Source organism: Xenopus tropicalis, chromosome 3 (genome assembly GCF_000004195.4).
Source record: "Xenopus tropicalis strain Nigerian chromosome 3, UCB_Xtro_10.0, whole genome shotgun sequence".
Lineage (NCBI taxonomy): Eukaryota > Metazoa > Chordata > Amphibia > Anura > Pipidae > Xenopus > Xenopus tropicalis.
Window position 1 is genome coordinate 12,004,277 of NC_030679.2, and position 25,322 is coordinate 12,029,598.

General features: G+C 43.7%; 1 protein-coding gene across 1 annotated transcript; it reads right to left on the bottom strand.

The window, feature by feature from the left end:
- Positions 1 to 921: 921 nt before the first annotated feature.
- ltc4s.1 (leukotriene C4 synthase, gene 1) lies at positions 922 to 24,519 on the bottom strand. Its single transcript, XM_031898669.1, has 6 exons — positions 24,439 to 24,519; positions 14,173 to 14,322; positions 10,113 to 10,212; positions 7,513 to 7,583; positions 3,855 to 3,936; positions 922 to 1,081 (listed from the first exon to the last, which is right to left on the bottom strand). Exons 2-6 carry the CDS (start codon positions 14,231 to 14,233, stop codon positions 946 to 948), a joined length of 450 nt encoding a protein of 149 aa, XP_031754529.1. The 5' UTR covers positions 14,234 to 14,322; positions 24,439 to 24,519; the 3' UTR covers positions 922 to 945.
- Positions 24,520 to 25,322: the final 803 nt, after the last annotated feature.

A 25,322-nucleotide genomic window follows, 5' to 3' on the forward strand; every position in this document is an offset into this window, starting at 1 on the left:
GTGCCATCATCCCACAGTGCCTAGGGGGCAGTATTGCACAGTGCCTAGGGGCCAGTATTACACAGTGACTAGGGGGCAGTAGTGCACAGTGCCTAGGGGGCAGTAGTGCACAGTGCCTAGGGGCCAGTATTACACAGTGACTAGGGGGCAGTATTGCACAGTGCCTAGGGGGCAGTATTACACAGTGCCTAGGGGGCAGTATTACACAGTGCCTAGGGGGCAGTATTACACAGTGCCTAGGGGCCAGTATTGCACAGTGACTAGGGGGCAGTATTGCACAGTGCCTAAGGGGCAGTAGTGCACAGTGCCTAGGGGGCAGTATTACACAGTGCCTAGGGGGCAGTATTGCACAGTGCCTAGGGGCCAGTATTACACAGTGCCTAGGGGCCAGTATTGCACAGTGCCTAGGGGGCAGTATTGCACAGTGCCTAGGGGGCAGTAGTGCACAGTGCCTAGGGGGCAGTAGTGCACAGGGGCCAGTATTGCACGGTGCCTAGGGGGCAGTAGTGCACAGTGCCTAGGGGGCAGTAGTGCACAGGGGCCAGTAGTGCACAGGGGCCAGTATTGCACAGTGCCTAGGGGGCAGTAGTGCACAGTGCCTAGGGGGCAGTAGTGCACAGGGGCCAGTAGTGCACAGGGGCCAGTATTGCACGGTGCCTAGGGGGCAGTAGTGCACAGGGGGCAGTAGTGCACAGGGGCCAGTATTGCACGGTAATGGTAATAATTGCAGTTACAGCCCATGTAAAAATTCCTCTCTATTATTCCTCATATTATAGTAAACTGGGGCCCCCTTTGTTCAAACAGAGAGTAAAGCCATTTAACCTGTATTTCTGTATACTCCCTAAGCTGCTTCTATGTTACATTATCACATATACAGACCGTTTATGGTTTGAGTGTTAAAGTCACGGCTTTTCATGGTGGTCAAAAGGGAAAAAGGTTTATTGTTCAGAAAAACAATTGTCCAAAATGCTTCAAAATTCCAACTCCGAGATAAGCAGAGAGTAAATAGTCTAGCAGGCCTACGCTCGATAGGCCAATAAGAATCCAAAGAATCGCGGCGCTGGCGTACATAGGTTTTAGCCTGTGATTGGAAAAGTAAAATTGGTTATTTAAAAACAAGGAATAAATATAATAACTGATGGGCAATATTGAATGATATTTAAAGGAACAGTACCAGCTTTAATAGAGCTTCTCCACTCTTCAATCATCTTACATGACCAAACCCAACGCGTTTTGACCTCCATTCAAAAAGGGGGGGTCTTCGTCTTGCAGGCCTGTATGCCCCTGATGGACACCCTACTTTTTTGAATGGGGGTCTATTGGTCTTAGTGAAGTCGTTTGCATATGGATAGAAAACTGGCTACAGGATCGGGTACAGAGGGGGGTTGTTAATGGTACATTCTCTACTTGGAGTAAGGTTCTCAGTGGGGTCCCTCAGGGTTCTGTACTGGGTCCACTTTTGTTTAATTTGTTCATAAATGACTTAGGGGAGGGTATTATGAGTAATGTATCAGTGTTTGCAGATGGCACAAAACTCTGCAGACCAGTCAGTTCTATCCAGGATGTGACATCCCTGCAGCAGGATCTTGACCAACTGGCAATCTGGGCAGCTAAGTGGCAGATGGGATTTAATGTGGATAAATGTAAGGTCTCCTACACAGGACAGGAGGGTAGGAGCTGAGTTTATTATTCCGACTTGCCTCCTGGGGTGAAGGAAGACTTAACCCTCTAGCTGCTGCACTGGCAGGAAAGGCTGCTTGAGAGAAAGTGTTTTACATAAGGCGATCCCGTGCCGACATGACTAAAGTAGATTCCCCGCAGGAAACAAATCTCCCTATGTGCCATCGCACGTTATTACATATTGTTTCCCGCTACAAGAACACAAATACACGAAAAGTTGCCGACAATTTTGCAGTGAAATATTCTTCATTAGGCGGTTATTGCACCGTGAGTTTTAATTGGGCAAAGGCTTAAAGCTAGCAGGCTCTCTTGGTGCATAAGCAACTTTTTCAGGTAACAAAAGTTATATTAAACGTGCAGAAAAATTCATTTTTGCATTACAAATATTTATTTTCAATTAACTACCCCTTGTTGACTTGTGTGTAGGGACCTATAGGGTTAAAACTCCTGATGGTCTTAGCCCTACGCTGTTTCTAAGCAGAATGTTATGTTACAACTTTAGCTATTTGCACCCTTAGATAGGATGACCACTTCCTGCACATCGGGTTATACAGGGCGTGGGCCCTTCCTCTTTGCCTTCCTCTCACCAGCAACGTGGTGCTCATTGAGCCTGGGACCCAATTAGGCCCAGAAGCCTGTGCCCTAGAGGAGGCCATTCCATCTAGTGATGGATCAGGGACCCCGTGAATGAGGTAAAGTCATTTGCACATTAGACCTATTTGTTCAGTAAGATTGATAGATCCTTTATTGGAATTTATTTTGATTGTTGAAACTTAGAAGCGGCTGCATTTCCCACCCTAGGCTTATACTCGAGTCAATAAGTTTTTCCAGTTTTCTTAGGTAAAATAAGGTACCTCGGCTTATATTAGGATCAGCTTATACTCGAGTATATACGGTACTTGGCAAGAGCAGCTGTGGCTCCAACAAAGGAGAGTTTAGTGGGTTTAGTACCCCCGGCTCTGCTGCCTTATTGTAGGGACCACAGTTCAGACATAGGATTCAGGCTATTGCTAAACCCTGAACCACCGTTGGCCAGTAAAGGTGGGCACCCTTGGGACTCCTGTCTATTATCCCTTATCTGTCTCCACCGTGGTGTTATTTTAGCAATTATATGTGTCTTAATTAATATTGTAAACAGAAAGCAATATCATGTTAGGGAGTACAAACCCCTGGTTAGGAGACCTATTTTGCAAACATATATTAAAACTAAATGCCAAGGGCCCAGTAGCGGATTAAAGGTGGCCATACACGGGCCAATTCTAGCTGCCAATAACAGTCCTTTAGACCAGTGGTTCTCACAGGGGTCACCTAAGACCATTGGAAAACACATATTTCCGATGGGCTTAGGAATAATTTTATGGTTGGGGGTCACCACAACATGAGGAACTGTATTAAAGGGTCGCGGCATTAGGAAGGTTGGGAACCACTGCTTTAGACCGATTCGGCAGCTTATCAGCCCGTTCATGGGCTATAACGTTGGGCCTGCCCGACCAACATCTGGCCAGAAATTGGGCAGATCTCAATTGGCCAGGTTTGATTTTTCGTCAGATCGGAGACCAAAACGGCTTGTGGATTCAGTCCGTGTATGGCCACCTTTAGAGTCATTTTACAATTTGGGCAATACCAGCAGGCATTATTACAGCACGGATTGGTTCTGGGCACCTCATTAATGTATAAAAGCTCAAAGTGTATACATTAAGCAGGAAAGCAGTCTAACCCAGTGATCCCCAACCAGTGGCTCCGGGGCAACATGTTGCTCCCCAACCCCTTGGATGTTGCTCTCAGTGCCCCCAAACCAGGGAGTTATTTTTGAATTCCTGACTTGGGGGCAAGTTTTGGTTGAATAAAAACAAGATTCCCTACCAAATAAAGCCCCTGTAAGCTGATAGGGTGCATAGAGGCCCCTAATAGCCAATCACAGCCCTTATTTGGCTCCTCCATGAACTTTTATGGTGCTTGTGTTGCTCCCCAAGTCTTTCGGGGCCCCCGGTCCGGTGTTCAGTTATTTATTATACATGCTGCTAACTGACTGGGCTGTTCAATAGCATGAAGTAGGAGTAAATAAAGTAGATAAAGCTCTCAGTAGGCAAATGGGGGGAAATAATTTTTTACTTGTTTTTAAAAGGAATTTAAGTTACTATATATATGTATATGTATGATCTCTGTTCCCTTACCTTCCCTGAGCAGATTCAGCATAGCCATGAAAATAGGCATACCGTGTATACAGGTAGAGCAGACCAAGCACTGAAGCAGCTCCTGAGAATTAAAAAAGAATTAAAAATAAAAATACCATCATTCAGTGTTACATTTTTTTAGGGATTTATAGGTGTAAAAATCATAAGTGGTACAGGTATGGGATCCCTTATCCGGAAACCCGTTATCCAGAAAGTTAAAAATTACAGAAACCTGTCTCCCATAGACTCCATTATAAGCAAATAATTCTAATTTTTAAAAATGATTTCCCTTTTCTCTGTAATAATAAAACAGTACCTGTACTTGATCCCAACTAAGATATAATTACCCCTTATTGGGGGCAGAACAGCCCTATTGGGTTTATTTAATGGTTAAATGATTCCATTTTCTCTGTAATAATAAAACAGTACCTGTACTTGATCCCAACTAAGATATAATTACCCCTTATTGGGGCAGAACAGCCCTATTGGGTTTATTTCATGGTTAAATGATTCCCTTTTCTCTGTAATAATAAAACAGTACCTGTACTTGATCCCAACTAAGATATAATTACCCCTTATTGGGGGCAGAACAGCCCTATTGGGTTTATTTCATGGTTAAATGATTCCCTTTTCTCTGTAATAATAAAACAGTACCTGTACTTGATCCCAACTAAGATATAATTACCCTTATTGGGGGCAGAACAGCCCTATTGGGTTTATTTCATGGTTAAATGATTCCCTTTTCTCTGTAATAATAAAACAGTACCTGTACTTGATCCCAACTAAGATATAATTACCCCTTATTGGGGCAGAACAGCCCTATTGGGTTTATTTAATGGTTAAATGATTCCCTTTTCTCTGTAATAATAAAACAGTACCTGTACTTGATCCCAACTAAGATATAATTACCCCTTATTGGGGGCAGAACAGCCCTATTGGGTTTATTTAATGGTTAAATGATTCCCTTTTCTCTGTAATAATAAAACAGTACCTGTACTTGATCCCAACTAAGATATAATTACCCCTTATTGGGGCAGAACAGCCCTATTGGGTTTATTTAATGGTTAAATGATTCCCTTTTCTCTGTAATAATAAAACAGTACCTGTACTTGATCCCAACTAAGATATAATTACCCCTTATTGGGGCAGAACAGCCCTATTGGGTTTATTTAATGGTTAAATGATTCCCTTTTCTCTGTAATAATAAAACAGTACCTGTACTTGATCCCAACTAAGATATAATTACCCCTTATTGGGGCAGAACAGCCCTATTGGGTTTATTTAATATTTAAATGATTTCTAGCAGACTTAAGTTATGGGTATCTGGAAAACCCCAGGTCCCGAGCATTCTGGATAATAGATCCCATACCTGTACTTGCCCCCTCGAGACTTAATTGAGAAGGGACTCAGGGAGTTCTGTAGCATTGATAAAACAATACCCGTGGAGTGTGCGTAAATCAGAGAGCTCAATGTATGCTGTGCCGTTGTAACCCCAGGTATGGGGATCTATTATACAGAATACTTGCAACCTGGGGTTTTATGGATAAGGAGTTTTTCTGTAATTCTGAATCACCAGGCCATAAGTCTATTTAAAGAAATTCCATAACCCAACAGGGTTGTTTTGCCACAAATAAGGATTTATGATTGATTAGTTATCATCAAGTAAAAGGTACTATTTTATTATAACAGAGAAAAAAATGAATTACTTGCTTTACATGGAAGGAGAATTCCTTCCTTTAATTTGGAGCTTTCTGGATATTGGGTTTCTGGATAAGGGGTCCCATACCAGTGCTGAGAGAGATTTATTTGGTTCAAGAACCAATGGGGCACCCTTCATTGTTTTAAACTGCTTTGTGAGTTAGGAGTTTAAAGAGTTTATCTACATCTGATCCTTACTCCGTCTATTGTGGGGGCTCATCTGAGAGAGAGGGGTGTAAATGTAATGGTGTGAGGTTGGATCTAGGCCAGGGGTGGCCAAAACGTTGATTGCGGTCCACCAGTCGATCCCCCGTTGATTACTGGTGGGCCGCGTCGAAGCCGGGTAATGCGTAAGTGCGGCAGTTCCGTGCTTTTATCGGGTATGCGTACGTACGCTGCGTCATGTACATACGCGGGGCGGGGCCAAAAGTCGACCACGGGGCTAAAAAGTCTGGCCACCCCTGACCTAGGCAATACAGCCAAATATTGTTACAGCCAAAATTGTGCCAATTTGTTAGGCACCCCCAGTGATTTTAATATCTAATTCAGGGATACCCAACCTTCTTATTCATAAGCCACACTCAGATGTAAAAAGTGTTGGGGAGCCACACAAGCATGAAAAATTATTTGGGGGTGCAAAATAAGGGCTGTGATTGGCTATGTGGTAGCCCCATGTCAACTGATTGCCTGCAGAAGGCTCTGCTTGGAGTAAAACTGTGTCTCTGGGCTTCTAACACTTGTCTCCAAGCCAGAAATGTAAAAATGGCTCCTACTTTGGGGCCACTGGGAGCAACATCAAAAGGGGGTGGGGAGCAACTGGTTGGGGATCACTGCTCTAATTGTAAATCCACGCTGCCATCGTCCCTGATGCCCCAGTAAGCCCATGTCATGTTACAGACAACACACAGCACAATTACACAACTTGAAAGTCAAAGTCCTTATTTTTACTCTGCTGCAGATACAGTGCAATACTGATATGCTAAAAATGTATAATAACCTCCCAATGTCAGCTAAAAACAAGATGGCTGGCATAGCAAATCCTATTGCATTCTTAATCATTTATATATACCGTATATACTCGAGTATAAGCCGAGTTTTTCAGCACGAAAACTGTGCTGAAAAACTCACCCTCGGCTTATACTCGAGTCTATACACGCTGTGCTGGCATTTGTCGCGCACCTCTCCCCCCCCCCCTGTGCGGCGTGTGTGCACGGGGGCGGGGGGAGGTGTGCGCTACGAATGCCAGCACAGTGCGTATAGACTCGAGCTGAGGTAATCAGGTTCCATTATCCAGTATAAGTGTATAAGTTGTACACAATTTAAAATTATTTCAAATGTAGTTTTAAAGATTATTTTTTGCCATGAGGTTGTGTGGGGAGGGGGGACCTTGCCTTACACCCCAAAAACAGCCTTTCAGTATACTCTGCTTTTTTCTAGTAACAATTCTAAAGTAGTCTTCTTGATAGTGACTATTTTGAGATAAAAGGAGGTTAATCAGAATTGCCTTTAATCAATGGCATGATTACGAAAAGGCTGCTAATGTGGCATAAACTTCAAGGCAGGAGGGTCAAAGGGTCCTCCATCCACCTTTCCCTAATCACCTTTCCCTAATCACCTTTCCCTAATCACCTTTCTCTAATCTGCAGCTGCCAGCATGATATATTTATGAAGAGTTCACAGGGGGTTCTTTATTAATTATTTGATTATTGAAACTTAGCAGTAGCGGCTACATTTCCCACCCTAGGCTTATACTCGAGTCAATAAGTTTTTCCAGTTTTCTTAGGTAAAATTAGGTACCTCGGCTTATATTCGGCTTATACTCGAGTATATACCATAGGACACAGGTATTCCAATGAACAACTAGAAACTGGTGCAGATTCCATTGCATCTCTCAAAATGCTTTATATTTTGTTAGTTTTGTACCCCCTAAAGGCCTGTCTTTGGCAAAGAGCTTGCTTACCTTGGTGAAAAAATAACCCAGACACCCAGAGAACCGAGATAAATAGAGAAAAATATTCTGAACAATTCAACCTGTGGAAAAGAAAATGGCAGAAAATAGGTCAGATATAGTGGAAGAGCGTGGGCTACTTGGGCGAAGAGAAGTATATGGTTTAATATAGTGGGTGAGTAGATCCTGTGGCTAGATCTACTATAATGTACTTGAGAGGAAGACTTATAGTCACCATTCAGTAGAGCTACACTCAGGGTGGGACTGGGCCGCCGGGACACCAGGAAAAATCCCAGTGGGCTCCGGTCCTAGTGGGTCCCGGCGGCCCAGACCCGACCCTTGTGGGGAGTATGTCGGGTGGGGGCCCCTGCGGAGGGGGGTTCGGGGACCAATATAAACCATATTGGTAAATTGATGCGTTTATTAAATATTGAGATGGTGGAATTTTTAAACGGGTGAAAATGTGATTTCCTGTGGATAAGTACTAACCTGATATAAGCAAGAGATATATAACCAAGATTTATTATATTTGATAAATGGGAAATTGAGAGCAGAGGGCTTGAGACATGCAGAGAGGAAGTCAATACTCTGAAGATATTTTTGTATTTCCTTCCCAAACCACCATAAGATAAGAGTCATCATTAAATTTAGCAAACAGTTGATAACACAGAATGCTTATGAAGTGGCCATTAGATTTATATTATTGGATATGTTCTAGTTTGATGTTCTAGAGCAGTGACCCCAAGCAGTGGCTCAGGGGCAACATGTTGCTCCCCAACCCCTTGGATGTTGCTCTCAGTGCCCCCAAACCAGGGAGTTATTTTTGAATTCCTGACTTGGGGGCAAGTTTTGGTTGAATAAAAACAAGATTTCCTACCAAATAAAGCCCCTGTAAGCTGATAGGGTGCATAGAGGCTGCCTAATAGCCAATCACAGCCCTTATTTGGCTCCTCCATGAACCTTTATGGTGCTTGTGTTGCTCCCCAAGTCTTTGACTGTGGCTCAGGAGTAAGAAACGTTGGGGACCCCTGTTCTACATTCTGGGTTGTTTTTAAAGATTCTGTTCAAAAGATTCAGTTTGTAGAAATACAGGTAATACCCTGTCATGTCTGCCTCAGTATTACCGGTTATTATTGATGACAAAACCTTCCAGAAAACCACAATTACACACTATGGTAAAATGTCTATGAAGATTTTTACTAATTCTACATCTAGTAGAAATAAGACTAAAGTAACTGGACTGCAAATTCAAACTACAGGGTGTGTGTGGGGTCAAATCTGCATTTACCTTTATTGCCAGTCATACATGTAATATGGGGTATTGTTTGCTAAACGACACAAGGACCCATACAATACTGTACAAGTAATGCCTAAATGTATAGTAACATTTGATTGATTTATCGTTTTGTTTGTTAAAAAATGTACAAATAAAAACCTCAATATAAAGTTACACAACTGCACAAAAGAGGTGTTTTCCCAAGAAAGCATTGGAATAAGGATCTACATTCCTGTAATTAGTATTAAGATTCGGGTAGGGCTGTCCAACTGGAGGCCCATGGGCCAGATGTAGCCCCCCAAAAGGATTTTCATGGCCCCCAGTCTACGATTACCATCAGCCCCCCTTAACCCATTTCGAATTCAACCCCCCAGTCAGGCCCAGATTTGTGGGGAGGCCATAAAGGCCCGGGCATAGGGCGACACAAATTTAGGGGTGCAATGAAACTTTGCTCACATATGGAGCAATGGGGACCGGACAGGTGGGCAGGTAGATAAAGGGGCAACCCCCTTCCCAGCTTTTTCCATTGCTGAAGGAAGGAAGACATTGAACATGGTGCATTTCTGGTATCTTTTATTTGGTTATGGCAGGAAACCGCCCAAAATCAAACCCAATCCTTGTTATGGCAATAACCCGAGAAGGCTTTTGCCTGGAGAGCTTGGGAAAGGTTCTATCAAGCAGTGTTGATTTAAGGCAGGGGACCTCAAACTTCTGGACCAAGGAGCTCAGACTGTTGGGGAGCCGTACCACCAGAACCCCCCTCCCCTGCATCGGCAAACTGGTCGCATTCCACTCCCCCCCTCGTCGTCGTCAAACTGTGACCCAAACTGGTTGCATTCCCCCCCAACCCCTACCCCCTCCGGCACTCCGTTCGTTCCCACTGGGTCCTACCTATTCCAGTTCCCCCCGGTCTGCCGTCCATCCTCCCTCTCAGCTCCCCCGTTCTGCTCCCCACTGAGTCCTCTCTCTCCGCTGCCAGGGGTGAGGACGCAGCGAGGGGCCGGGTAAATTCCCCTGGGGGGCCGGATCCAGCCCGCGGGTCGTAGTTTGAGGACCGCTGATTTAAGGATTCAGCCCCTTGTGTTAATAGTTTATGTATCCCATGCGTTAACTATTGGTAGTATTATAATGCTTGGGTGGAGTAATAGTGATGAGCAAAATATTTTACTAGGTTTCTCTGGGAAACCACGTCCACGTCCACTGGAGTGTGGTTAAACACCCCGCAACATTGAATTCAAATGTTGCTGTTTGCAAAGTATTTCAATGACATTTTGGTTTATAACAGGGCAATAAATATCTATACAGGCGTAGCAAATGTCAAAAAATTCCTACTCACTGTGCTCGAAAAACTCGTTCAAAACCTGGATGTCCAGAAGTACTGGGAGGTGAGATTTTGTATTTCCTGCGAGCCCAGATCACTTGCATGGAGAAATATGCTGGCGGATACAAAAGGGAGAGCAGGGGATTTCATTAAGTACACAAGGAAAGTTATGTATAAAAAGTGAAAGTGAGTCCTAATAAAAACATAATGGCACCCTGTTCTTCTTGATTTTGTGTTTCTAGTTCCCCCATAGCAAAAAAATCATTATTTCTAACATCGCAAGTCCTCCGTGACATTCTAGTGAGGCCTTTGTGGTCCCCTTGCTTCTTTAAAAATAAAACATACCTTTTTAGTAGTTCTGTTAATGAATAATATACCTATATATATATAACATTAATGCTTACTATAGTAATGCTTGAAATGATAATAAGTAAGGCCTTGGTAGGGAAAGGCAGAGATTCACTGGTGAACTAAGATATAATTACCCCTTATTGGGGGCAGAACAGCCCTATTGGGTTTATTTAATGGTTAAATGATTCCCTTTTCTCTGTAATAATAAAACAGTACCTGTACTTGATCCCAACTAAGATATAATTACCCCTTATTGGGGGCAGAACAGCCCTATTGGGTTTATTTAATGGTTAAATGATTCCCTTTTCTCTGTAATAATAAAACAGTACCTGTACTTGATCCCAACTAAGATATAATTACCCCTTATTGGGGGCAGAACAGCCCTATTGGGTTTATTTAATGGTTAAATGATTCCCTTTTCTCTGTAATAATAAAACAGTACCTGTACTTGATCCCAACTAAGATATAATTACCCCTTATTGGGGGCAGAACAGCCCTATTGGGTTTATTTCATGGTTAAATGATTCCCTTTTCTCTGTAATAATAAAACAGTACCTGTAATTGATCCCAACTAAGATATAATTCATCCTTATTGGAGGCAAAACAATCCTATTGGCTTTAAATACTGTTTAAATAATGTTTTTAGCAAACTTTAGGTAGGAGATCTGAATTACAGAAAGACCCCTTATCCGGAAAACCCCAGGTCCCGAGCATTCTGGATAATGGGTCCCATACCTGTATTGTGAAGTATTTGCTACATAATCTAGTATATTTTTTCCAAAGGTGCCTTAGGATGGCCATTGGCAGTTAGCTGTGGGCTTGAGTTGGAGATATTGCTTTTGTTATTATACTAAATGCATTTCTCAAGAGGCAAAATGATGTTATCATCACTCGAGTTAATGTCCTTTTGCACAACAGCACTTTAAATCACATCAGGGAATTCATGCCTTAGCCAGACCAGTATACGTTGAAGCTGGAAGCAAATACTAATCTGCCCTCTAGGGAGGAAAGCTGCAGCGCTGATGTAGGCTGAATATAGAAGTTGAATCCAAGCTATAAATTGAAATGCAATGGTGTCAAAGTCCTTCCATTAAACTCCCCACGCTGCATCTAACTATAGGATTGCCCTCTTGATATATTTTTTAATTCCAAATGTATAACTTTATAGACATAATTTCTATCTGCAACTTAGCTGTCCAGGCTGCTAGTCTGTCCAGATACTGCAATCTGCATGGACTTAAATGGGCTGTTTAGTTTCGTGGCTCCGGGAAACACTGATAAATTGCTTTTCATTAATGAACAAATTGTATAAAAGTGGACCTAAAGGTTCCCCCGATTTCAGGCCAGATTTCAGTCGGGCAGGCCCGTTGGTAGCCCCCATACACGGGCCGATTAGCTGCCGAGTCTGTCTAAGGGACCCATATCAGCAGCTAGAATCGGCCCGTGTATGGGGACCTTAATACTGCACCCTGCAGCACTGCACAACAAGCAGAGATTGAACCATTCTCTCTCTATACCAGCAGTGGGCAAACTACGGCCCACGGGCCACGTCCGGCCTGTTGGTCTTTTTAATCTGGCCCGCCGAGGATTGGTGTGTCTCGCTTTTTCTAACAAAACCGCAGTCCGCAATCTTCTGTCTTTTAAAAAATCCCGACTCTGCAGGTCTCATCACGCGAGACTTGGCGTCAAGACTGCATGTGAGCGCAGCAACCCAAAACCTGGGGGACTGGCGAGAGGAGACGGCGCTGGCCCGGCCCGTCTGTCAAATTTTAAAAGTCAATGTGGCCCCTGAGCCTAATTGTTTGCCCACCCCTGCTCTATACCCAATCCTTTGGTCAGTTTTCTATTTATGTACAAACAGAGTAACTAAAGGTCCCCATACACGTAAAGATCTGCTCGCCTGGTGAGGTCGCCAAGCAAGCGGATCTTCTCCCAATATCACCACCTACGGGTGGATGATATTGGGGGAACTTAGGCTAATTTGGTTGTTTGGCTTTGGGGCCAAACGATCGAATTATAACGACTGTAATGGGCGCAGTCAGTTCAAGGGGCACGTCAACGAGCCGATGCGGTCCTTGATCCCACTGAATTTTTTAACCTGCCCGATCGATATCTGGCCAATTTCAGGCCAGATATCGGTCGGGCAGGCCCCACATTCCTGTCCATACATGGGCCGATGGGTCCAACATCAGGCAGGTGTATGGCCACCTCAAGACAGCTTAAAGAGTTAATCTTTATATGGCACTGTTGTACAAGGTTGGGCAAAATCCAAGTAGGTTTTGCAACCCAACTGTTTCTACCTACTTCATCATAACAATGACATGTTTGACATTCTCTGTTCTTAAACAAACTTTTTAAATTCTTGGCCACTACACATGCCAAATTTATGGGCATGTGTAGTGTAAAATGTAACCCCTTTTTTTAACATTCGTCCAGTCCAGTGGTTACTACATCAGAAAGGGAAATCAGTCCTGGAAGTACCATTTAGGTGCCATATAATAAATTAGCTACTGGCAACTTGTTTGAGCCATGTGTACCTTTACAGAGTTTGCCCTGTAACTGTTATCCTCTGTTATATACATTGGGGTATTTCAGAGCTCCTGGTAACCAATGTCTCCTCTTTTAAACCTTTACTGCCAGTGAGCAAATGTTTGCAACATGCAGTAAATAAACAAAAGACGAAAAAGTCTAAACTGGAGGGTTGGTTCCAGCAATAGGGGATCCCATTCTTGCAGAGCATTGTGCAGCAGTAGGTGTGACAGCTACACAGGGGGGGTTTCATGGAAATGCCCAAACAGCATCCACCAAATAGCACAAATGGCACAACCGCCTCCTTTTTCATCTCAAAAATACTTTTACTAAGAAGTGGATACTTCTTCTTTTTTATAAAAATAACATACGACTTTAAATAGTGCCTGCTGTGCTTTATGATCGTTCAAGTAATAGTGACACTATACAACTAGTTATTGTGCCATTTCTAGGAGCGGTCAGCCGTTTGGTGGTCTGTCCTGCACCAACAATGTCACTAAACTGTCCCATAACAGTTCCCTTGCCTCATTCCTGAGGGGTCTGTCGTTACTCTTTTTGATAAGTGAAAGCTTTTACCTGCAAAGCCTGTAGTAAATGAGTATAGTATATTATTATTATAAGTACCAGTTTTATATTTTGTATATTTCTTGTACTTCTGGCCCTGCCAGGCACATATGATAGCACCTATTGCTTGTCCATCCCTATTTCCCCTCACTATGCCCAGACGCATATCTCTATCTTCCTCAGAGTGTCACATTCTTTCTCTCCCCCCTATGACTGGCTTCATTCTCCAACCTTCTCGCCGGCCTCTTCCCAAACAGGCAAAGGGTTGATCCAGACAGCCCAGTTTCTCAAGGGACTATCCAGTTCCAGTTTAAAACTTATCATTGCACCAGCCTAAAGTTTCAGAATCTCTATAACAGTAATGAACTTAAACCTAATACACAGGGGGTTACCATCTTGGGCAGCTGGTGAGAAACAAAAGAAGATGGGGGAGCTAATGGGGACATGGGGGGGCTGTGGCCCCCCCTAGGCTGGTAGAGGACCCCAAAACATAATGTGCAGCATCTCTACCTCTTCTTTGTTAAGCTTTAGTTCTCCTTTAATGTAATGGTGGCAGCCCATCTTCCAATCCTGATTAACTTTGTTACTTCCTTCTCACAAACCCATTTTTATTTTATTTCTGTAACTGTACCTTGTTCTAAGACTGCAGCCAGTGTAACGAATGCCAGAAACGCCACCTGGTCGCGCATCATGAGAGAAAAGTAGATACTCCGGGGTTTTGGTGCTTGAAATTAGGAATTTGATGTGTCTAAGACTTGGCTTTTGAGAGCGATGCTGTACCCTAAAATATAAGAATAAAGTAATTTTACATTTATACATTCACAACAAGGTACATTTATATAACAAAAAAGGGTACTTTACATGCTTTACAATACAGTGACTCCAGGTGGCATCAGATACAGACCCACACTGACCTATCCACTCACATACAGACCCATACTGACCTATCTATCCACTCACATACAGACCCACACTGACCTATCTATACACTCACATACAGACCCACACTGACCTATCTATCCACTCCCATACAGACCCATACTGACCTATCTATCCACTCACATACAGACCCATACTGACCTATCTATCCACTCACATACAGACCCATACTGACCTATCTATCCACTCCCATACAGACCCACACTGACCCATCTATCCACTCACATACAGACCCATACTGACCTATCTATCCACTCACATACAGACCCACACTGACCTATCTATCCACTCACATACAGACCCATACTGACCTATCTATCCACTCCCATACAGACCCACACTGACCTATCTATCCACTCACATACAGACCCATACTGACCTATCTATCCCCTCCCATACAGACCCACACTGACCCATCTATCCACTCACATACAGACCCACACTGACCTATCTATCCACTCCCATACAGACCCATACTGACCTATCTATCCACTCCCATACAGACCCACACTGACCTATCTATCCACTCACATACAGACCCACACTGACCTATCTATCCACTCCCATACAGACCCATACTGACCTATCTATCCACTCACATACAGACCCACACTGACCTATCTATCCACTCCCATACAGACCCATACTGACCCATCTATCCACTCACATACAGACCCACACTGACCTATCTATCCACTCACATACAGACCCACACTGACCCATCTATCCACTCACATACAGACCCACACTGACCCATCTATCCACTCACATACAGACCCACACTGACCTATCTATCCACTCACATACTGACCCACACTGACCTATCTATCCACTCACATACAGACCCACACTGACCTATCTATCCCCTCACATACAGACCCACACTGACCTATCTATCCACTCCCATACAGACCCATACTGACCTATCTATCCACTCACATACAGATCCATACTGACCTATCTATCCACTCACATACAGACCCACACTGACCTATCTATCCACTCCCATACAGACCCACACTGACCTATCCACTCCCATACAGACCCACACTGACCTATCTATCCACTCCCATACAGACCCACACTGACCTATCCACTCACATACAGACCCACACTGACCTATCTATCCACTCCCATACAGACCCACACTGACCTATCCACTCACATACAGACCCACACTGACCTATCTATCCACTCCCATACAGACCCACACTGACCTATCTATCCACTCACATACAGACCCACACTGACCCATCTATCCACTCACATACAGACCCACACTGACCTATCTATCCACTCACATACAGACCCATACTGACCTATCCACTCACATACAGACCCACACTGACCTATCCACTCACATACAGACCCACACTGACCTATCCACTCACATACAGACCCACACTGACCTATCCACTCACATACAGACCCACACTGACCTATCTATCCACTCACATACAGACCCACACTGACCTATCTATCCACTCACATACAGACCCACACTGGCCTATCTATCCACTCACATACAGACCCATACTGACCTATCTATCCACTCCCATACAGACCCACACTGACCTATCTATCCACTCACAAACAGACCCACACTGACCTATCTATCCACTCACATACAGACCCACACTGACCTATCTATCCACTCACATACAGACCCACACTGACCTATCTATCCACTCACATACAGACCCACACTGACCCATCTATCCACTCACATACAGACCCACACTGACCTATCCACTCACATACAGACCCACACTGACCCATCTATCCACTCACATACAGACCCACACTGACCTATCTATCCCCTCCCATACAGACCCACACTGACCTATCCACTCACATACAGACCCATACTGACCTATCCACTCACATACAGACCCACACTGACCTATCTATACACTCACATACAGACCCACACTGACCTATCTATCCACTCACATACAGACCCACACTGACCCATCTATCCACTCACATACAGACCCACACTGACCTATCTATCCACTCACATACAGACCCACACTGACCCATCTATCCACTCACATACAGACCCACACTGACCTATCTATCCACTCACATACAGACCCATACTGACCTATCCACTCACATACAGACCCACACTGACCTATCCACTCACATACAGACCCACACTGACCTATCTATACACTCACATACAGACCCACACTGACCTATCTATCCACTCACATACAGACCCACACTGACCTATCTATCCACTCACATACAGACCCACACTGACCCATCTATACACTCACATACAGACCCACACTGACCTATCTATCCACTCACATACAGACCCACACTGACCTATCTATCCACTCACATACAGATCCACACTGACCTATCTATCCACTCACATACAGACCCACACTGACCCATCTATACACTCACATACAGACCCACACTGACCTATCTATCCACTCACATACAGATCCACACTGACCTATCTATCCACTCACATACAGACCCACACTGACCTATCCACTCCCATACAGACCCACACTGACCTATCTATCCACTCCCATACATAACTATATATACAAACACTAATACTAACTGTAGGTATTAGTATCACAATAGCCTTGGGTACTGTGCTTGTTCAAGAACCCATCCAGGCCCCTCTTATAGGCACTAACAGAATCTGCCATTACCCCATCACTAGGAGGGGCATTCCCCAACCTCACTGCCCTCAGTGGGTAAAAGAACTTCCCATAGGAATGAAAGGGACATGTTTGAGTTTTTATGTATTAAGCTTTAACTTCACATTTTGATAAATCTGCCCCTTAGTGTGCATTTATATTATTTCTACCAAAGTGCATAACTTTGCACTTATCAACATTGAACCTCATTTCCCAGTTTGCTGCCCAGTTTCCAATTGAATCAAATCGCTCTGCAAAGCGGCACATCCTGCATGGAACTTATAGTTTTGCACAATTTTGTGTCATCAGCAAAAATAGAAACAGTACTGTCTATGCCCACCTCCAGGTCATTAATAAACAGGTTAAAAAGCAAAGGCCCAAGGACTGACCCCTGCGGTACTCCACTAACCACACTGGTCCAATTAGAAAATGTTCCATTTACCCCACTCTTTGTACTCTATCCTTCAGCCAGTTCTCTATCCAATTACAAATATTATGTTCCAGGATAATATTTCTCAATTATATCATTCATTTTCTGTGCGCTACTGTATCAAACGCTTTAGCAAAGTGCAAGTAGATGACATTTATATTATTATTTATTTATTATGGCCCTTATCCATTGACATCTGGTGAGCATATACAGGTATCACATCAAAACAAGTGGGTGTTGATTCTCTGTGCACATATCGCACCACTGTTACTTTTGCTTTTACAATCAGCACTATATGTGTTTTTGTTTGTATTTTCCATACGCTTCCAACATTGCATCTGTACACAAGTAGATGACATCCACTGCCATTCCAGCATCAAGGTTCCTGCTCACCTCCTCATAAAAGGCGACTAAATTAGTCTGGCAAGATCTGTTACGCATAAAACCATGCTGGCACAAACTAATAGTATTGTGAACTGCAATGTATTCAAGTACCCTATCCCTTATTACCCCTTCCAATAGTTTTCCTACTACTGATGTCAGACTAACAGGCCTATAGTTTTCAGGCTGAGAACGGGATCCCTTTTTAAATAATGGCACCACATTAGCAATCCGCCAGTCTCTTGGCACCATGCCAGACCTCAATGAATCCTGAAAAATTATGTGAAGAGGTTTGGCAATCACAGCGCTCAGCTCATTTAATACCCTGGGATGAATCCCATCCGGCCCTGGACCTTTGTTTACCTTTACATGTTCAAGTCTCTTTTGAATTCCCTCCCAAGAGACCCATGCGCCAGTAGCTAAATTACTAGAAAAAGCATTGGGAGACATGGCATAAATGAGCCTTACTGCTAATAATAGTAATATATGCTTGCATTTACTGTATATATAGAATCTCTAAACTCATTATGTGACCACCAGAGCTGTGCCGGCATTTCTCTATCAGCCCCTGCCTGGCTGATTGCAGGAAATAAAGAACCACAGTTTTAGATAATAAATCTGATATGATGATATGATCTATATTCTGGGGCATATTTTTGAGGTGTAGCTTTTTCTATATTATCTGGATCAGTGAGTAACAACAACAGAGCTAACACTTTTTTTTTTTTTTGCTTGTGCTTTTTATAGTTCTGAGCTGTGTTTGCCTCTCTGTATCCTACCAGGGATACAGGGCCCACGGGGGCTGCCACCCCAAGGGCCCCCATTGCTGCGAAACCCCCCCCCCTAGAGGTCCCGCACTTCTCTGCCAGGGCTTTAAATTGTGCCCCTTGCACACCCACCACTGATGGATGTATATTGCACCTGCTGAACTCCCCCAGGTGTAGGGGTTTGGTATCAACCATCAAGAAAGCATTATTTACCTGTATGTGACTATTGTGTATTTACTTTATAAATGTAAATATTTATTTTACTGTGTCTAATTGTGAAGAACAGCAGAGGGGTAGTGGGGAGTGTCCTGGTTTTTTTTTGGTTTGTCCCTGAGGAAGAGCACAGATTGCGCTCGAAACGTTGGAATTTTTTCAATAAAACCACTTTTTCTTTTGTATCCTATGTGTGCAGCACTCTTTCTATTATATTTTTGTTTTTTGACCTGCACCAAGGGCATTTGGACTTTTATAGGGTGTGCTCCTCCCTGTATACTTTATAAATGTAAATATTTATTTTACTGTGTCTAATTGTGAACAACAGCAGAGGGGTAGTGGGGAGTTACGTGTACCTGGGGGAGAGGGTCTCTGTGTGGAACAGCTGACAGGAAGCAGCAGAGGGAGGACACGCCCACCAGTGGCTTTGCAGGAGATAGAGCGGAAGGGTTCCGCTAAGAACAGGGACACGCCCACCAGTTGCTTTGCAGGAGATAGAGCAGAAGGGTTCCGCTAAGAACAGGGACACGCCCACCAGTTGCTTTGCAGGAGATAGAGCAGAAGGGTCCCGCTAAGAACAGGGACACGCCCACCAGTTGCTTTGCAGGAGATAGAGCAGAAGGGTTCCGCTAAGAACAGGGACACGCCCACCAGTTGCTTTGCAGGAGATAGAGCAGAAGGGTCCCGCTAAGGACAGGGACACGCCCACCAGTTGCTTTGCAGGAGATAGAGCAGAAGGGTCCCACTAAGAACAGGGACACGCCCACCGGCTGCTTTGCAGGAGATAGAGCAGAAGGGTCCCGCTAAGAACAGGGACACGCCCACCAGTTGCTTTGCAGGAGATAGAGCAGAAGGGTCCCGCTAAGAACAGGGACACGCCCACCAGTTGCTTTGCAGGAGATAGAGCAGAAGGGTCCCGCTAAGAACAGGGACACGCCCACCAGTTGCTTTGCAGGAGATAGAGCAGAAGGATCCCGCTAAGAACAGGGACACGCCCACCAGTTGCTTTGCAGGAGATAGAGCAGAAGGGTCCCGCTAAGAACAGGGACACGCCCACCAGTGGCTTTGCAGGAGATAGAGCAGAAGGGTCCCGCTAAGGACAGGGACACGCCCACCAGTTGCTTTGCAGGAGATAGAGCAGAAGGGTCCCGCTAAGAACAGGGACACGTCCACCAGTTGCTTTGCAGGAGATAGAGCAGAAGGGTCCCGCTAAGGACAGGGACACGCCCACCAGATGCTTTGCAGGAGATCCTGCCCGACCACTCCTGCCCCGACGCGTTAAATTACGCGCATTCGGGGGAGGACGTCGGGTGAGGGGCCCTGCGAGGGGGGTCAGGGGAGACCCTGCAAGGGGGGAAAGGAGGGAATTAAGGGACACAGTCGGCAGGGGCACCTGCAGGGCCCCTGGGGCGGAAGTCCCGGTGGGCCCTTCACCCCCCAGTCCGACCCTGGTCTTGGTCCTATAGTACAGTGGTCCCCAACCTTTCTCGCAGCAGGGACCGGTGTAAAGCACAAAAATTCTTCCACGAACCACGCGTTCAGTCGCACCTTTATATGCGCAATGCGTTCTTCCGCGCGTCCATCTGCGCCTTTATATGTGCATTGTGGTCATCCGTGCTGCGCTTTCCTCCCCCGGCGCATCCATTTCATTCGCGGTGAATATGCTGTGTACGCGAAGCACCGCCTGAAGAAAGGTGCGTATAAAACCATTGCGCCTATAAAGACGTGACGCTTTTCTACGCGGGACTTCGCGCACTCAGCATATTCCCAGAGGCGGCCCGTTAGAACGCAGCTCGCGGCCCGGCACCGGCGGTGGGGGACCCCTGCTATAGTATAACGGTGTACACCAGGTTCCGGAGTAGTGTTATATAAATAATATGGTATTTACTGCAGTTTATCCAATCATAAAAAGGTATATTTATAAGTATTACTTCTGTTAAGGTACATTGGGTTTACTTTGTATGATTGTGATGCTGTACATTGCTCGCAATTCTCACTTTAACCAAGTGTAATGACAAAGAGAAGTTAATTGCTTTGGGCTAATAAGTGTGATGTATAGAGCGCCTAAATATCAAACATCATGTATGCAAACTGGTCAGAGAGTTCTGTGAATGTCAGCAGTAGGGCCTGTCTATGTGCTATAAAGGGAAACAGTTACTTATTTTGTTTTGTGGAAACCTAGTAAATTACAGTTAAGCTTCCAGTGTTCCGTTTTATTTGTAAAGCTATCCCCTTTACATACTCACCAGTATTATTGTGCCCTGTGTATTCCTTCCAGTGCTTAATGTGCCCCCTGTGTCCCTATCGATACAGAACATTGTACCCTCTGTGTCCTTACTAGACAAGTATTGTGCCTTCTGTATCCCCTCTAGCACTGTAAATTGTGCCCTTTGTATCCTTCCAATGCTTTACATTTTGCCATCATTAGCACTGCAAGCTGCACATTATGCCCTGCTTATAGCCATGCTATATATATTGTGCCCTGCTTATAGCCATGCTATATATATTATGCCCTGCTTATAGCCATGCTATATATATTGTGCCCTGCTTATAGCCATGCTATATATATTGTGCCCTGCTTATAGCTATGCTATATATATTGTGCCCTGCTTATAGCCATGCTATATATATTGTGCCCTGCTTATAGCCATGCTATATATATTGTGCCCTGCTTATAGCTATGCTATATATATTGTGCCCTGCTTATAGCTATGCTATATATATTGTGCCCTGCTTATAGCTATGCTATATATATTATGCCCTGCTTATAGCTATGCTATATATATTGTGCCCTGCTTATAGCTATGCTATATATATTGTGCCCTGCTTATAGCTATGCTATATATTGTGCCCTGCTTATAGCTATGCTATATATATTGTGCCCTGCTTATAGCTATGCTATATATATTGTGCCCTGCTTATAGCCATGCTATATATATTGTGCCCTGCTTATAGCCATGCTATATATATTGTGCCCTGCTTATAGCCATGCTATATATATTGTGCCCTGCTTATAGCTATGCTATATATATATTGTGCCCTGCTTATAGCCATGCTATATATATTGTGCCCTGCTTATAGCTATGCTATATATATTGTGCCCTGCTTATAGCTATGCTATATATATTGTGCCCTGCTTATAGCTATGCTATATATTGTGCCCTGCTTATAGCTATGCTATATATATTGTGCCCTGCTTATAGCCATGCTATATATATTGTGCCCTGCTTATAACCATGCTATATATATTGTGCCCTGCTTATAGCCATGCTATATATATTGTGCCCTGCTTATAGCCATGATATATATATTGTGCCCTGCTTATAGCTATGCTATATATATATTGTGCCCTGCTTATAGCTATGCTATATATATATTGTGCCCTGCTTATAGCTATGCTATATATATTGTGCCCTGCTTATAGCTATGCTATATATATTGTGCCCTGCTTATAGCTATGCTATATATATTATGCCCTGCTTATAGCTATGCTATATATATTGTGCCCTGCTTATAGCTATGCTATATATATTGTGCCCTGCTTATAGCCATACTATATATTGTGCCCTGCTTATAGCCATGCTATATATATTGTGCCCTGCTTATAGCCATGCTATATATATTGTGCCCTGCTTATAGCCATGCTATATATATATTGTGCCCTGCTTATAGCTATGCTATATACTGTATATTGTGCCCTGCTTATAGCCATGCTATATATATTGTGCCCTGCTTATAGCCATGCTATATATATATTGTGCCCTGCTTATAGCTATGCTATATACTGTATATTATGCCCTGCTTATAGCTATGCTATATATATTGTGCCCTGCTTATAGCCATGCTATATATATTGTGCCCTGCTTATAGCCATGCTATATATATATTGTGCCCTGCTTATAGCTATGCTATATACTGTATATTGTGCCCTGCTTATAGCCATGCTATATATATTGTGCCCTGCTTATAGCCATGCTATATATATATTGTGCCCTGCTTATAGCTATGCTATATACTGTATATTATGCCCTGCTTATAGCTATGCTATATATATTGTGCCCTGCTTATAGCTATGCTATATATATTGTGCCCTGCTTATAGCCATGCTATATATATTGTGCCCTGCTTATAGCCATGCTATATATATTGTGCCCTGCTTATAGCCATGCTATATATATTGTGCCCTGCTTATAGCTATGCTATATATATATTGTGCCCTGCTTATAGCTATGCTATATATATTGTGCCCTGCTTATAGCTATGCTATATATATTGTGCCCTGCTTATAGCTATGCTATATATTGTGCCCTGCTTATAGCCATGCTATATATATTGTGCCCTGCTTATAGCCATGCTATATATATTGTGCCCTGCTTATAGCCATGCTATATATATTGTGCCCTGCTTATAGCCATGCTATATATATTGTGCCCTGCTTATAGCCATGCTATATATATTGTGCCCTGCTTATAGCCATGCTATATATATTGTGCCCTGCTTATAGCTATGCTATATATATATTGTGCCCTGCTTATAGCTATGCTATATATATTGTGCCCTGCTTATAGCTATGCTATATATATTGTGCCCTGCTTATAGCCATGCTATATATATTATGCCCTGCTTATAGCCATGCTATATATATTGTGCCCTGCTTATAGCCATGCTATATATATTGTGCCCTGCTTATAGCCATGCTATATATATTGTGCCCTGCTTATAGCTATGCTATATATATTATGCCCTGCTTATAGCCATGCTATATATATTGTGCCCTGCTTATAGCTATGCTATATATATTATGCCCTGCTTATAGCCATGCTATATATATTGTGCCCTGCTTATAGCTATGCTATATATATTGTGCCCTGCTTATAGCCATATATTGTGCCCTGCTTATAGCTATGCTATATATATATTGTGCCCTGCTTATAGCTATGCTATATACTGTATATTGTGCCCTGCTTATAGCCATGCTATATATATTGTGCCCTGCTTATAGCCATGCTATATATATTGTGCCCTGCTTATAGCCATGCTATATATATTGTGCCCTGCTTATAGCTATGCTATATATATATTGTGCCCTGCTTATAGCCATGCTATATATATTGTGCCCTGCTTATTCCTGTGAGAGCTGTGCATTGTGCCACATCTATTCCTGCCATACTATATATTGTGCCCTTTGTATCCCTGTCAGTGCTTGTATATCGTGTCATTTGTACCCCAGTAGCACATAACATTCTGCTTTCTGTAAGCCTGTGCCTGCTGCACATTGTACCCTCTGTACTATGTATCTCTCCAGCCCAGAGGAAACACTATGTACAGTATGTCCCAGTGGGATGCTCCAGAATTTGCCTTTTGGCTCTTACCTTTGCTGAACTACTATTATTAAAAGGAACATAAAAATACAAATATATATATATATATATATCCCAGTATCCACTAATACAACATTGTAGAAAATGCATGCTTAGCTTTGAAACTATATATTTTACCTTATAAACCACAAAGTGCTCGGAGCTGCTGGGAGATGCAGAAGTGCAGAGGGCCGTGTGTTGCATCTGTGTGTGTTGCAGACAATATGAGGGTGGTGTGTGCCACATACCCCACCCAGACGCCTCCCACATCTGAGTGACAGTTATGAGGCTGACTAACTGCCATATATCTGCTGCTATCCATACACGCACTGCTGCTTATAGTCATTCCATTATCCCTGTCTGCATTTTTATGACTTATTATTACTGTATGTTTCCCATTAGTACATGTATGTAGTGCTGACACCCCGGCTCCCTGGGATATAAAGCTGATCCTGCCTGTTTATCTCTATAGCAGCATCTCCAGTGAATCTCCTCCTTTCCCGGCTGCTATTTGCCTCACTGGGCTATTCGGCTGCTTGTCTGCAACGCTGCAAAGAAGCCTCTGCTGGCATCGCTGTGTAAACACTTGAAAGTCATCCTAAGTTTTAAGATATTGAGTTAAGGAAATTTAAATTGGCATGGGACCAGTACCTTGTAGCTTCCCTCCATGCCGGCCTGGCGAATGCCCGAGGGGCTGCTGTAAGATGCCATAGACATGCAATATTAATTGGGGCTGTGTGCGCTTCCACGTACTGGGAATGCCAGGGCCTCTCTGTCTGGCTCAAACTGAGAAAGCTTCAGTCGGCATATAATGCTAAGTGTGCTGGGAATTCTTCCACATTGATATCTGCACACAGATGCAGGCATTCAGGTTACTTATACTTTATTGTTTGGTTGTACAACAGGGATCCTCAAACTATGGCTCGTGGGCTGGATCCGGCCCCCCAAGGTAATTTACTCAAGCCCCACTGTGTTCTTACCCCTGGCGGCAGGGAAGGGGGAGCTGGGAGCAGGAGGAGGGA

What these genes read in the sequence shown, in the direction of transcription:
- ltc4s.1 (XM_031898669.1), bottom strand. Translation starts at nt 14,233, where the DNA reads ATGATGCGCGACCAGGTGGCGTTTCTGGCATTCGTTACACTGGCTGCA. An exon ending in GAACGAGTTTTTCGAGCACA is followed by an intron (nt 7,584 to 10,112) that starts GTGAGTAGGAAT and finishes TCTTTTCCACAG; the next exon opens with GTTGAATTGTTCAGAATATT. An exon ending in TGGGTTATTTTTTCACCAAG is followed by an intron (nt 3,937 to 7,512) that starts GTAAGCAAGCTC and finishes TTTAATTCTCAG; the next exon opens with GAGCTGCTTCAGTGCTTGGT.